The 13858-nt window shown below is 55.6% G+C and overlaps 1 protein-coding gene across 8 annotated transcripts in view; it reads left to right on the forward strand.

Moving 5' to 3' along the window:
* AK8 (adenylate kinase 8) overlaps positions 1-13858 on the forward strand; it is a 133360-nt gene that overhangs the window by 7833 nt on the left and 111669 nt on the right. For 6 of the 8 annotated variants that reach the window (XM_060413754.1, XM_042245509.2, XM_042245510.1 and 3 more), the window contains 2 exons: positions 1732-1781; positions 4016-4129. The exons of the other annotated variants lie outside the window; for them this stretch is intronic. In XM_060413754.1, the coding sequence (XP_060269737.1) occupies positions 1732-1781; positions 4016-4129 (164 nt within the window). The remainder of the gene's footprint in view (positions 1-1731; positions 1782-4015; positions 4130-13858) is intronic. 8 annotated transcript variants of the gene reach the window in all.

Genomic DNA, 13858 nt, shown 5'->3' on the forward strand with positions numbered 1-13858 from the left:
GCAAAGGTAGCTCTTAGGGTGCCCAGGGCACATCCCAGCTCCTGCAGAGGTCAGGCCCCTCAACAGGGGTCCACGGGTACTTAAGGCCAGAAGAACCCTGGCAGCTGTGGAGGGCGGGAGGCCCACCAGGTGAGTGTGGCTTTGAGGGGAGGGGGTGTTCAGGGGTTTGCTGGGCTGGAGCACGGCTGTGCGTCCTCCAGCAGGCACCCTCCTGTCCTTCATCCCTGATCGCATCGCCCGCCCAGAATCCAGGCTCGCAAAGAGCAGGTTACCTACATTTCACACCGTGGGGCCAATGGACCAGGTTTAGAAATGAGGGCCGCGACAGTGTTTGTTCTAAAGCCATCAGCTGGGGACACGCAGGAATCCAGCAGCAGCGGTGTGTGCGGCCTCATTCGTGGTCCTCTGAGAGACTGCTCCCTTGCAGAGACTGGGCAGAGGCCCTGCTCCCTCCCAGGTCTGCGCCGAAGCAATCACCTCGCCCACCTGGTGTGGCTTCCATGCTCTTCCCAGCAGACTCAGCCCCATGCAAGTTTGGAGGGGGTGCTCAATGAGTGTTTGTGGAGTGAATCGGTGAATTACCTTGAACTTGCCCTCAACATTTCCCCTGAAAATGAGAAAGGGCTGTGGAGTTGGGGCAAAAGTCTCTTCAAACCCAAGCAGCCCGGCTGGGTACTGGTGTGCTGATCATGAGTTCACGGGCCACACGGACCCTCCAGTTCCTTCTCCGTGTCCACTCTCAAACTAGGAGGTCTCTGCATGGATGTGGCTCCTTCTCAGAGGCCTGGCAGGAACGGGCCCCATGGGTTGTTGTGCACACCTGTTCACCTGTCCCTGGGGGTGGGACGGGGCCAGGCCAACAGGCGGAGCCAGAGGCCGGCTTCCGCCCTCCTTCCTCCCGGGTGCTGATGCTTCTCGCTCCCCGCAGTTGGGGGATGGGTGACATCATCAGTGTGGCACCCAGGGGGGAACCAGCTTGGAGTCCACACACCACATCTTGTTGCCCTTGTTTTGACCCAAGCGCACACCTTCCAGCCCTCTTCTTTAGATGCTGGGTTTTTTTCCTTCTTTTCCAATGGCCAGTACCTGCTCCCTAGTCCACGAGTGTCTTCAGGGCTTCTGCAGGGGCCAGGAACCTTCCAGAGCCAGGAGTGCCACAGTGAAGCCCGTGGTATCCATTTGCATAGAAATATCCATATTTGAAAACAAAGCCTTTCCTATCTGGGGTTTTATAAATCTGGCTCATACACTCCAGGCTTTTCCCTATTATTTCCTTCTGTAACATGATGGGGAATACAACTTGCTAAATAAAAAGGCATAAATATTTTTTTAAAAAAACCCACCTTTGAAAGTCGATTTACATAAAATACAGCTTTATTTGAGAGCGTGTCCCTGAGACAAAGTCCCTGTTTAAAATGCTTTATGGTGTTTGAAATCCCAATTGTTCTGGATATTTATTAGTTCGGCAAACAAGTTACCGTGTCCACGTCCCCTTGGAGACAGAAGAATAAACCATCTCAGTGATCACTTACCTCTCTAAACACAGGATACGTTCTATGGTGGGAGCGTCTCAGAACCGCTGGGTTACAAACGACCGCATCACTCCCAGAAAATGAAATCTGGGGAGGAGAGAAATAAATATACCCAGAGCTCTGCAGACACGAGAGGGTTTTTTTTTTTTTTTTTTTTTGTCATACTGAACAGTGACATTCAAATCTCTTCATTTCACAGTGCCGAAGATTGTAATATTAGGCCCACCTGCCTCGGGGAAAACAACCATAGTAAGTGTATCATATTAACTGTGGTAATATGGTAATATCTCATTTATCCTGCAAAGCTGGACTGAGGCTGCACCTCGGTGACTTTTCAACATAACTGAGACTTTTTTCATCTCTTCTCTCTTCTGCTTCCTAACTTATTTTCTCATTACAAGAGGCAGCATGTGTTTGTAGTAGAAAACCTAGAAAATACAAAAGACAGAAACAGATTTCCCCAATCACACAGTGATGAGCATTCACTGAACACGTGAGTTATGCCTGCCAGGGTATTCTCATGGCTACGTGTCCACCATCCTGGCACACCCTTCGTTCCACCCTTAGGATTCGTTTCCAGAAGGAGAAGGGCTGGGTCAAACAGCAGACTTCTGGTATAGAACCTTTGGGTTCACCAGTAAAATTTTAATCGTGCAGTGTGTCAACCAATCAGAAAAGCAGAGAAACGGCGCCAGAGAGACTCATGTACCCAATTCCCGGATTTTACAGGGACTTGTCATTTTGCCACATTTGCATGGTTTTCTCCCCATTTCAAAGACAGTCGAGCTTTCAAGACACAGCCGATGCCTCATCCCACTTCGCTTCTCCCTTTTTGTCTTGCCCTCGTGGGAGACAGCCTCTGTCCTGAAGCTGAAACTTCGTTCCCTGTACGGTTTTAATCTTTCACCTCCTTTGTTAAGTGCCAAAAAACACCTTCAAATTATAATAATCTGAAATGGAACTCTTTCTTGTTCTTTAAAAAAGCCTGGTTAATGAACATCAGGTAACCATAAGTTAATGATAAATAACAAAGTCCTGCTCTACAGGACAAGGAACTATATTCAATGTCTTGCAATAACCTGAAATGGAAAAGGGGCTTCCCTGGTAGCTCAGACAGTAAAGAATCTGCTTGCAATCCTGGAGACCCAGGTTCGCCGACTTAATGGATGTGAGTTTGAGCAAACTCCGGAGAGAGTGCAGGACAGGGAAGCCTGGCATGCTGCAGTCTGTGAGAGGCACAGAGAGCCAGACACGACTTAGCAACTGAGCGACAATAACGGCAAAGACTTTTACGCATATCTGAGTCAATTCGCTATACACCAGAAATGAACACAACATTGTAAGTCAACTGTATACTTCAACGAAAAAAACAAAACATCGGTAGACTGTGGAAGACTATGTCATCACTGTCAGCACTCCTCCTGGGCCCACAGGCTGTTTCTCTGACCGGCTGGCACCTTGTTTTATTCTGAAAAGGAATCAAGATGTCTGTTCTTACATAAAGCCACATGCAGCTACCCTGCTTTTGGAGTGAGATTCGCCAGCTCTTCAGTTAATCTGTCATCTGTCTTGTCTGTCCATCCATTCATCCATCTGTCTATCTCTCTGTAGTGTTTCTACTTGGTTCCTCAGGACCAGGCTGTCAGCGTTCACTCTCTCTGAATCTTCCCTCCCAGTCTCCATTTCCCTGCCAGAGACCACGGACTCCCAGGCCTGAGACCTGGCAGCCACTGGCACTAGCTGGCGTTTCAGCCCCAATTCTTTTGGCAGATTCACAGGCCCCGCCCCTGTCCACTGTGTGGAACACACAGAATCTAATTTTCCAGGAAGATGATAATAGTAAAATCCCAGCAGGCTGCTTCCTGATCTCGTCACTGACACCTCCCAGCAGGAGAAGCAGCGAGATTAAGGTTCATACCTGCCCCGGGGGACCCCCAGGGCCTTCTGAACCATCCTGATGCTGAAATAGTCATCAGTATAATCTTGGCGTTAAGAACATTTGGTTGTATGGTTATTCTTTACAATGTATTCTTCCCTGGAGGAGTATACAGAGTGGTCATTGGTGAACTGAACATTGACTTGGCCCGGACATGCGTCTCCCAACCTTTAAGAGAGGATGAACTTGGAGTGCGTGTCGTGACCCCTATTTAGGGCCTGTCCCCCTGTTTCCTGGTTTAAACTTTCAAGTTAAGAACTCATGGTCCAGAGAGCTTGAAAACGCAGGCCTAGGGCAGTCGAGCATAGGTTTTCCAGGTCCACTTAGAGTCAATGGCTGGTTGAAGAAGAAATGGCAGGCAAGCAGAATCCTTTGGCTGGGAGGGATTCTGTGGCTTTGTCTCCCCTGGTGGCCTCCTTCCAGCCAGAAATGATGACGCTTCCCTGTGGGCAGCCCTTCCTGGCAGAACATGGAAGGACCCAGGCATCGGAAAGGCGTCCTCCTTAGTCATTCCTTCCACAAAAACGTTCTTTTCCCCTTTCTTCAGGCTATGTGGCTTGCCAAACACCTGAGCACCAATCTTCTCAGCGTGGAGGGCTTGATAGCAAAGGAGTATTCCCCTCTGGCGGCAGACGCCAGGATGCACTATCAGAAGTTCAAGGTAGGATGAGGGGTTCTGGGAAACAGGATGGGGTGAGAGCTCCCCGCAAGGCGCCTCCATCAGCTGCTGCACTCCTTCCATTTCCTGGTGGGTTGGGGTGACATGAGACCCAGGCAGGATGGGACCGAAGGAAGGGAGAGGTCTTCCGTAGGGCACAGATCCCGGGGGCTGCCGGGGGAGAGGCTCGTGGTGCGCCAGCCTCAGCGGCTCACGGCAGTGGAGCGTGGAGGGTGGCGGCCCGCCCTGCTCTGCTCAGGGTCAGCCGGACCACGTGGGTATGGGCGGGGCCGGCGGGGCCTCCATCCGCAGGCACTGTGCCTCCTGGCTTGCACCGGGACCTGGTAGGCCTGCGCCGGCGGGGAGCGTAAAGGGCAGTGGTCCGGCTCTCCTGTGCTATAGCTCAGGGCCACTTCCTTCGACTCCTCTGGGAGGGCGCCCCGTGGCATCCCCGGAGGCTGGGGGTCTGTTTCTACCATCCCACCACCACTGTCTTTGAAAGACGTTTTTAAAAGGGACACTTAGGGCTTAAGCATGTTGGTTCTCTTAAATACAGAAATTTCCAAATATCTTTTCAAAAACTCCCCTTTGGAGCATAAGAGGATGTCTTAGTCCATGCCAGCCGCTGTCACAGACTGGGTGGCCCAGAAGCAGTCTCCCCCACACTCCTAGAGGCTGGCGAGTCCGAGGTTACAGCGTCCGCAGACTCACTGTCGGGAGACAGCCGTCTTCTCACCGTGGCCTCGCATGGCCAGAGGACAGGGAAGCTCTGGGGCCTCTTGGTCTTATTTACGAGGCTGCATCTGCAGGACCTAATTGTTTTCCAAAGGCCCCACCTCCCGGCACCATCGCCTTGAAGGTCCTATAGGACTTTGGGGAATGCAGGCATTCAGCCCAGTACAGCAGGGGTGCTCACCCGTTCAGGCGTTCCTCACCCACACCCGGGCTTTCTCTTGTTTGTGTGGGGAGAAGGCTGAGAACAGTCTCGATCCCAGTGTTTGCTGAGCATTGCCCAGGGCTCTGCCCGCCTGTTGGGGTGACCAGCCGGGGTCTCCCGCCAGTCTCCACAGAGGCCGTGGCTGAGGGCTGGTTGCCTCCCATCTTCACCTTCACTCACAGGCAGGCTCTTGACCAGATAGTGACCACGTGTGGTCACTGTTCCTCCAAGAACGTGGAAGGAAGCTTCCAGGCCTCGTGGGCAGCCTGTGAGTGATGGCCGGTGGGATGACTCTCATGGCCAGCCCGTGGTTGTAAGTAGCAGAGATCCGCCGGGGCTGCCCAGGGCAGGAAGGGGAAGCTGAAGGCGGATGCACTGACTCCTGGGCTCCAGATGGAGAAAGCACCCATACATCTCCCCATCTCTGAGGCCGGAACCTGGGCAGCACCCTGGCCTGCTCTGCCCTGTGTGGTCGCTTGTCCCTTGTGTCCATTCTCTCTGTGGCTCTCCCTTCGTCTTCTGTGTCCCTTCGTCTCTGTCGTCCTTGCCTGCTCATGACCGCCTACCTCGTCCCAGTTCCTGTGTCTTCAGCTCAGACCATCCCCAGAGGCAGCGCCAAGGCCAGGTTTCCAGAAAAGGGAACTGCGTGGGCCTGCTGGTCAGGTGGCTGCGGGGCCCTGCCAGCTCTGGTGAGGGGTGTGCACAGTGGATATGTCGAGGCCCTGGAGCTCGGCCATGGGCAGGAAGGCCTGCTGGGGTGAGGACATTCCTGGGGATGACATGTCACTTAGGCAAACCCCCAGCCTCAAATTTGCTGATTTGCTGAAAGTAACAATTTGATGGAAGAGAAAGAAAACCTCACTCAGCAAGACTAGCCTCTCTACCATCCCAGCTGGTGAACCAGCTCTAAAACCGCTTAATCCAGAGCACTTGCTGACCGCATGTTCCTGGCCAGGACTCTTGGGGAAGCAAGCGATGCCCCCTGACTGGCCCCTGTGTCTTGCCGGAGTCCGAGTGTATGGTTGGAGTATGGGGGATGGCAGCCCCAGGAATGGGAATCCGGTTTTAGAAAGAAAGCGGTTATCTCATTTCCTGCAGAAGCTAAACTTTCCAGGGTAGGGGAGGGAGGCTGATTTCTAGGATAAAGATGCTTTTATTAGGTTTATAAGATTCAACAGCGAGGAGGGAGTTTAAGAAAATTCCTCCTGGGTTTCATTACTCTAATTATCAGACCACATCGAAGTGCTTTCAAGGGTGTCTTGTTGGGGTTCTTTGGTTCGGAAGCTCGGGTGGGGGGAAGATGAAAGGCCAGGGCGTCAGGACTGATGAAGGAGGGGAAGGTTCTGAGGAGGCGAGGGGGCGCGTGGCCTTGCCGCGGAGCCGCCTGCCCGCGAGGCCGCTCATTAAGCTTCGTCTTTAAAGCGCTGCTGATCCAGAGCCTATAAAGCTCTCTTTTGCAAGCAGCAATAATACCTTCAAATACGTAATTTTCTCCTGTTAATCTCTGCTCTGCCTCCTATATGGAATTCTCTCATACAGTCGGTGTTAACCAAGACATCTCCATCTTGTAATTTCCAAGCGGTGGCTGAAACACTTCCCAATTGCCTCCTGTGTGCCAAGCACCCTCCCGCCAAACCACGGGAGACCCAAAGATGAGTGCCTTCTCCTTGCCCCCGGGAGCTGATAGCCACTGGGGCGAGGGGGAGGGGGGTACCGAGGGTACCCAGCCCAGGCCGCAGGACAAGGAAGCCCTCATGCAGTCGCTGGTCTCTGGACTCAGTCATTTCCTGAGGGTTCTCTGAGCACCTGCTAAGCCCCGAAAGTGGCTCTGAGTATACAGGCAGCAGGGTTTAGGGACTCTGGAGCCAACCCGAGTCGTGCTGAAAGCAACGATGTGGAAGAACCCAGCATCTGGCAGAAGACCCGCACAGGCAGGGGTGGCTGAGGAGGCTGGGGGTTCCAGGCCGCCGGGGTGGGAAACAGCTCTGTGGCTGGGTGGTTTGTAGCGTTGTTACAAGAGGTTGTAAAGGTGCCCAGAAGCAGTGGGAAGCATGTAAGAACATCCACGGACCCATCATCCGGCTTCAGGCAGCGTCATCAGCTCATAGCAGTTCTGACCCATGGAGATGCCCCAGCCCCCTGCTTCCTGGTCATTTGAAAGCAAACCCGCCCTGCACTTCATTTCATCTGAGACTGTGCTAGTCTGTATCTGCTGAGAGGCTGAATATATTATACAATGGCTGGACCAGACCTCAGATGAGATCTCTGGCCTGCAGCCACAGCAACCGGCCCAGGAAACCAACCTGCTGTCTTCAGTAACCGGCCTCAGAAGCCAGAGGGCTGAGAGTTATTAGACTTGGAGGAAGTCAGCCTGCGCCTCTGGTTCAGTCCAGGAAGCCCAGCAACAACCCCGGTCACAGTCAGTCCCAAATGGCCAGGACTTGCTTCAAAGTGAACTGCCAGCTTCCCTAATGCTTGTCCCCACTTCCGGCTTGTGACCGGGGAAGGCCAAGTCCACTCCCCTAACCACGTGCACAGGATGCCCAGCTCAGGGCGCCGATAAAGCCGTCCCAGTCCTCTGCCTGCCAGATGCTGGCGCTGTGGCCGACCCCCCTGTTGGCGCAGACTGCCACTAGGCAGACTGGGCTTTCCTCTTTCGAGAGGTCTTTGTTGCCACACCCCGAAAGATAAAGGCACAGCCCTACACTGTCATGCTTAGAAAACTTACCCATATTTCTCCAGTGCCCCGTCAGGGTTAAACTCCCCCGAGGAGGTGGGTGTCTCACGGTTCTTGCCACTGGCCCACCCTGCCCCGGGGCACTCCTGGGAACACCTCCCCGGGCAGGTGTCTCTCATCTCCTCTCCACGAGGACCAAAGCCACCTTGGCGCTCTGCGGCGCCTCGTTATTAAGTTGGTTGAATTCACCTGCTTTGTCAAGTCTCTGTTCCTCACCTGCTCCCTTTGGGTCCGTCTCTAAGCCTGCCACCTGAGTCAGCGTCACAAACACCACAAAAAGGCTCAGAGAGGGTGGCCCCCGCGGGAGAGGGGGGTGGCGTGGGGTAGGGAGCCTGCGTGAGGCCAACTGTAGCCCAGGGTGTGAGGCCGAAGGCAACGCCTGCCCAGGTGCCAACCCCACACCTGTATGGCCTGAGCTTGAGCCCCGCCTTGGGCTTGTGTCCGGGGCTCCTGAGAGCAAACCTGGTCCTGGCCCCTCTGGGAGTTTGGGAAACGAGGGAGAAAAGAGTCAAGTCCTACTGGGCTCTCGTCACACAGGATGTGATCGGAAGGTGAAGAGCTTCCACGGGGAAGGGACATTTCTTGGTAGCTGAAGTTGAATGTGATCGCTCTTGATTATTTTAGATTTTTACTAGGAAAAAAGAAAAGCTTTATTAATTGAAATCCCTGCAGGAAGCATGCATATTTGCAAATGTAAAACTGCCCCAACCAGAGGTCCTCAACCCGAGCAGCGGGTTACTCACCCGGCAGCGTGGGACTGCCTTAGTCTGGATCTCTGGATGTGGGGCCAGGCATCTGGAGTCAGTTCCCCTCCCTGGGGAATCCTCATCTGATCAGCTGGGAGCCCACCCCTCACACCACCCATCTTTCCTCATGGCAGTCGTTATTTGTACAGCTCTGCTGCTGCTGCTGCCAAGTCGCTTCAGTCGTGTCCAACTCTGTGCGACCCCATAGACAGCAGCCCACCAGGCTCCCCTGTCCCTGGGATTCTCCAGGCAAGAACACTGGAGTGGGTTGCCATTTCCTTCTCCAATGCATGAAAGTGAAAAGTGAAAGTGAAGTTGTTCAGTCGTGTCCGACCCTCAGCGACCCCATGGACTGCAGCCCTCCAGGCTCCTCCGACAGCAGTACTGGAGTGGGGAGCCATTGCCTTCTCTGTTGTACGTGCAGTGATCGCTAAATCGAGGTTTCTTTTGGAACCTTGCATAAGGAACAGACCAGCCTGTGTTTGTTGTGTGACTAAATGACCCACACTCTGAAGGCTGGCCCAGCCAGAACATGCCAAAGCTGGGTTCTTCCTAACTTCAGTTCTGTTTAGCTCCTCCCTTCAGTCCCATTTACAAATCAAGAGCCTGATGGAGCCTGATGCACCCAAGTGCCCAGGTGTCATCACTGTTTAATAACATCCAGATCATGAGACTTGTGCTCTCGGCCTGCCAATACCCACACAGAGTGTGGTCCCCTGCAAAGCTTCCCAGGATCTCCCCTCAGTCCTGGCTCCCAGTCCTCTGGGGTGGTCTAGCTAGTCTCCGTCCCCCACCCCACCCCGCCATCCCACCTGCCTCCTGGCTGCTCCCTGTGCGCTCGGCCCTTCCCTGTCTGCCCTTCTAGGTGGTGGTGCAGAACGGTCCTCTGGGAAGATTTGGGGTGGTGGAGGAAGTTACAGCCCAGGAGGCGGGCAGAGGAGCCCGAGGACCAGTCTCCTTGGCTCCTTTCAAGTTCGCTGGCCGTTCCCACCCTCGGGTCTCCCTTCCGGCCCCCTCCCTCTGTGGGGCTGTCGGCTGCCCCTTGCCGGGGTCTGTGAGATCCCTTCAAAACCCGGGCCCCTGCTCCCCACCCCACCCCCACCATCTCCTGTCACTGTTTTGGAAGCTAGAACTAGGAGAGTCTCTGCCACGGAAACCTGTTCTGACAGCCCTGAGAAGTGGCAGAAACTTTGAAAAGAAGAGTTGTCTTTAAAGAATTCTCTAATCAAGTCTTAAGTGAGTTCCAGTCCAAGTATGCCTTTCCTCCCCCAGCAGCAGCCCCTTCAGAGGCAAGGGGACGCCGTCAGGCCGACCGGGAGCCTCAACTCTTCCCCTCCCCGCTCTGCTCCAGACTGAAGTTTGTACCATCGATTAGGACACCTGCAATTCCTGAGCAAGCGTCCACCCAAGGGTGACACGGGGACGTCAGGGGCCCCGAGGGCGGGGCCTGGTGATGAGACCATGCAGGCTTCTGTCATCCCAGGAAAAGAAGCTTGGGCTTGAAAAGTTCAGTGAGGTGCCCGGGGACAGACAGGGCTTGAGCGGCCACACCAGAGGCTGCCCCGTTGGGACAGGGGAGGCACCTGTGAGGTTCCCAGCCAGCAGTTCTGTCCTGGGCCTGGGTGCTGGGAGAAGAAAGGTCCAAACTGGAGCCACACAGCTGATTCTGCCCGTTATGGCAAAGGGCCTGGCCAGCGGGCTGTCGCATTGCCCCTGCATGGGAAGACAAGGGCCGGGGGCCTGCACCTGTGCTGACCTTCTCGGTGACCAGCAGGGGCTGCACTGGGCTCCATCCAGTTTGTCCCTGATTCTCCCCCAAAGCCACACTTTGGGGGCAGGGGTGGAAGAGCGTGGCAGAGCTTGGGAAGGAGGGAGCCTGATTGCCGCAAAGACAGTTTGGCAGGGCTCCGAGCAGCGGCCCCCGGGAGGCCCCCGCCACTGACATGACACATCAAAGCTGGTACCGAGACAGCACCGAGGCAGGGAGCGGTGGGGGGCACCCGAGAGGGGCCGCGCTCAAAGTCGCCAGCCTGTCCCCCGCCGCGCAGACCATGGGGGGCACCACGCTCCACCCGGACCTGTCGCCTTTCAACCCGTGTTCTTTGATGGGCTTGCACCCCCCCATCCCCCGTGTCCCAGAACCTGTTTGAATGCTGTCTCCTGAATGGGTGATGGCAGGAAAGGGGAGGAATCATGGGGTGGAAATCACTGTTTCTGGGGTCGGCAGGGACACCCAGGGACAGGAAAGGATAGGAACCGCGTGGAGGGGAGGGGCAGTGCTCCTCCCCGTTCCCCTCGCCAGTCTTGGGGGGCTCTAGTTGGGGCAACATGGGCACCAGCAGGATAGGTCCCTCTCCAGCAACTTCTTCCATGTACCGTGGGGCTCTCGGATGCTGGAGTTTGTTTAAGCCAGTGGTTCTCCAGGTGTGGTCCCTGGACCAGTATCCTCAGCATCACCTGAAAACCTGCTCAAAATGCAGATTCCCAGCCCCACCCCAGACCTGTGGAGTCAGAACCCTGGGGCGGGGCCAGTGATCTGTGTGTTAACAAGCTCTTCCAAGATGTGTGTTCAAGTTGAGAACTACTGGCTTAAGCAGGACGGAGGGCAGATGTAAGGACACAGAGGTGCCTTAGGAGATACTGAAATGGGCTGGATGCTGGCTGGCCTCTGGCCTGCTCTTCTGAGTGTGCCTCTCGTTCTTCGCTCGCTCTCCTGCTCCTGCTTTTGCTGCCCACTTTGTAGAAGAGGCCCATGACTTTCAAGGTGTGCTCTTCCTCTTCGAATCTGACATCCTGGAAAAGCCATTCTGGGGCTGAGAAACCTGGTGTCTCTCTCCTCTTGTGCTGGGTTTCTTCCCTTATACGCCCCTTGTGCCTGCAAAGTGGCTGCTGCCGCTCCAGCTCTTCCATCCTCTCAGCTTTGGATCCAGTGGACAGCAGAGTTCCTGCCCCTGATGATTTCACTCATGTCCTGGGTTTATTAAGGGTGCCCCCGGCTAACGATTGCCACAGCACCAAGTCCTTGCTGGGGGCCACACACACACCAGCCAGCCACGTGTCCCACCTCACTAATCCTCACGGCAACACTGAAGGACCTTGTCTGCATCTCATTTACAGACTCAGAAAGCAAGACTCAAAGCTTTGAAGGCACTGGCCAGGGTCCTTAGTGGGTGGTCAAGGCCCAGATGGAGAGCATCTGAGTCCCCAGCCAGTCCAGTGGGCCCCCAAGGTTCTCCCTGGGAACGTCCTTCTCCTGAATCCAGAGAGAACCTCCTGGATCACTACTCACGACCTTCCTCCCCCTCCCCCTCTGGCCTCTGACCCTCCCCTGTGGGCCAGTTCCCGGGGCATCCTTCACCACCACCTCCATCTGCCCAAGCCCAGCCTGCTCTTGTTGGGGACCCATTCAAACAGCTCAAGGAGATGGCAGGTCAGGTCACTTCTGGAGAATCCAGGATACCTCAAGCCCCGGAGAGGACTGTCCCCTCACCTCCAAGGTCCTCTCTGCACGTCCAGTACCCCATTCGCTGTGTCAGAATCACTCTTGTGTGCAAACTGACCGAACTGTTCCCTCGCACAGATAAACATGGCAAACATCAGTAGTTAGCGGGGCCGGGCACCGTCTGTTTTCCCGACCCTTGCTCCTAGGCTCTAATGAGAGTGAGGTGTGGACGTGTTCTCCACATGTACAAACACTTATTAATGTCCACATCTAAGTCAGCAGCCCCGCGCATCCCCCTGACCTGTCCCAGCAGCTCTGTGATGTCCCAGCTCTGTCCCTTCAGGCATCCCTGCAGCACTCCAGGCAGAGTCAGCGTTCCTGAAGCAGGATCTGGTCACTCTGAATGCTGGGTCTAGAATGAGAGATCCAGACTTTTCTCCAGCATCACTAAAATGTTGCCAGGGCTCCCATTCACCCTAAGGATCCTTGGGGAAATCAGGGCAAGGTGCTTGTCCCCACTGTCCCTCCCGGGTCCCCAGCTTGGCCCAGAGAGTGTAAGATAGGTCTCCTCTGCCCCTCGCCCCATAGCCGGGTGCCTCTGTGTGCGCCCAGCGCAAACCTGCTCGGCCCTGGATGCAAGGACCCTCCCCTGCACCTGGCAGAAGTCCAGCCCCTTCTGGAGACCAGTCAGCCCTGAGGTAGCTTGGGAGGTGGGCTGGGGCTGGCCAGGTTGGGGAGTTTGGGGAGAACCACCAGCTGTTAGTGACCGGGGATCATGGCGACACCTGGGAGTGAGTTTTCCAGGGGCATTGGCTCTGGGGCATGTGAGGCTTTGTTAGAAAGAACAGACCTTGTGAAAAATGGGACGTCAGTTCTGGTCCAAGAGAGAGGCTGCTGAGAAGAGAGGAAACGGAAGGAAGGCCGCTCTGAGCGTCACCCTGCACTGGTCCAATCTCCCCGAGCCTGGCCTGATCGGGTTCAGGTCCCACCTCTGCCCTTACCTGGCTGTGTAGCCCTGGGGAGATGGCCTAACCTCTCTGAGGCCCAACCGTAAAAGGAGGATGACAATAGTACCGACTGTACGGAGCTGCAAACGTGGGCTGCCGCAGCCTGGCACCCAACATACACTCGGCAGAAGCCGCCGCAGGCTCACTACTTACTGAGTGGATTAAGGAGCATGACGTGCCGTTAGGTCACAGGTCAGCAGGGCTTCCTCCGCCCCTGATGCTGTGCTGGTGCAGGCGGGAAGGGGTGCGGGCCAGCACCTCACAGCCAGGTCTCCGGGGGAGAAAGCCCTCCTTTCTAGCATTGGCCCATCTCCGTGGGACAAACACCATGGAACACCAGGGCCCGCTTCACGGGACGTGGGGATGGGAAGACATGGGCAGGACTCGCTCCCTCCTGCACGTCAGTGTCTGGCAGCCAAAGAGAGGAAGACTCAGTCCCCTTCATCCAGGAACTGAAGCTCTTTGGGGAGACAGATGTGTGCACAGGCCCCTGGAAGGCCACATGTTTAGCGCAGTAACAGAGTTTGCCATGGAGGATCATGGCAGCCCCCAGCCCAGCCAGGGGAAGAGTCAGGGAGGGCTGCTTGCAGGCAGTGGCACTTGGGGAGCCTGGAGTCACCCAGGTGGGGGTGGGGGAGAGCATCTGGGGCGGGGCGGGGCGCTGGAGAAGCAAGCGAGTGGAGTTGGATGCACATGCATGGGGTAGGGGCGCTCTCAAGGAGTCTGGACCACCCTGGGGCCACAGGTTGGCCCTGGACTTCATGGAGGCCACAGGGCCCTGGTCAGGGATCTGGAGAAGCTTCATGGCCACAGGACCTGGTCCTTGGGCCTTAGCAGAGTCCACTGGCCTGCCAGCTCTGTGT

Source organism: Ovis aries, chromosome 3 (genome assembly GCF_016772045.2).
Source record: "Ovis aries strain OAR_USU_Benz2616 breed Rambouillet chromosome 3, ARS-UI_Ramb_v3.0, whole genome shotgun sequence".
NCBI lineage: Eukaryota > Metazoa > Chordata > Mammalia > Artiodactyla > Bovidae > Ovis > Ovis aries.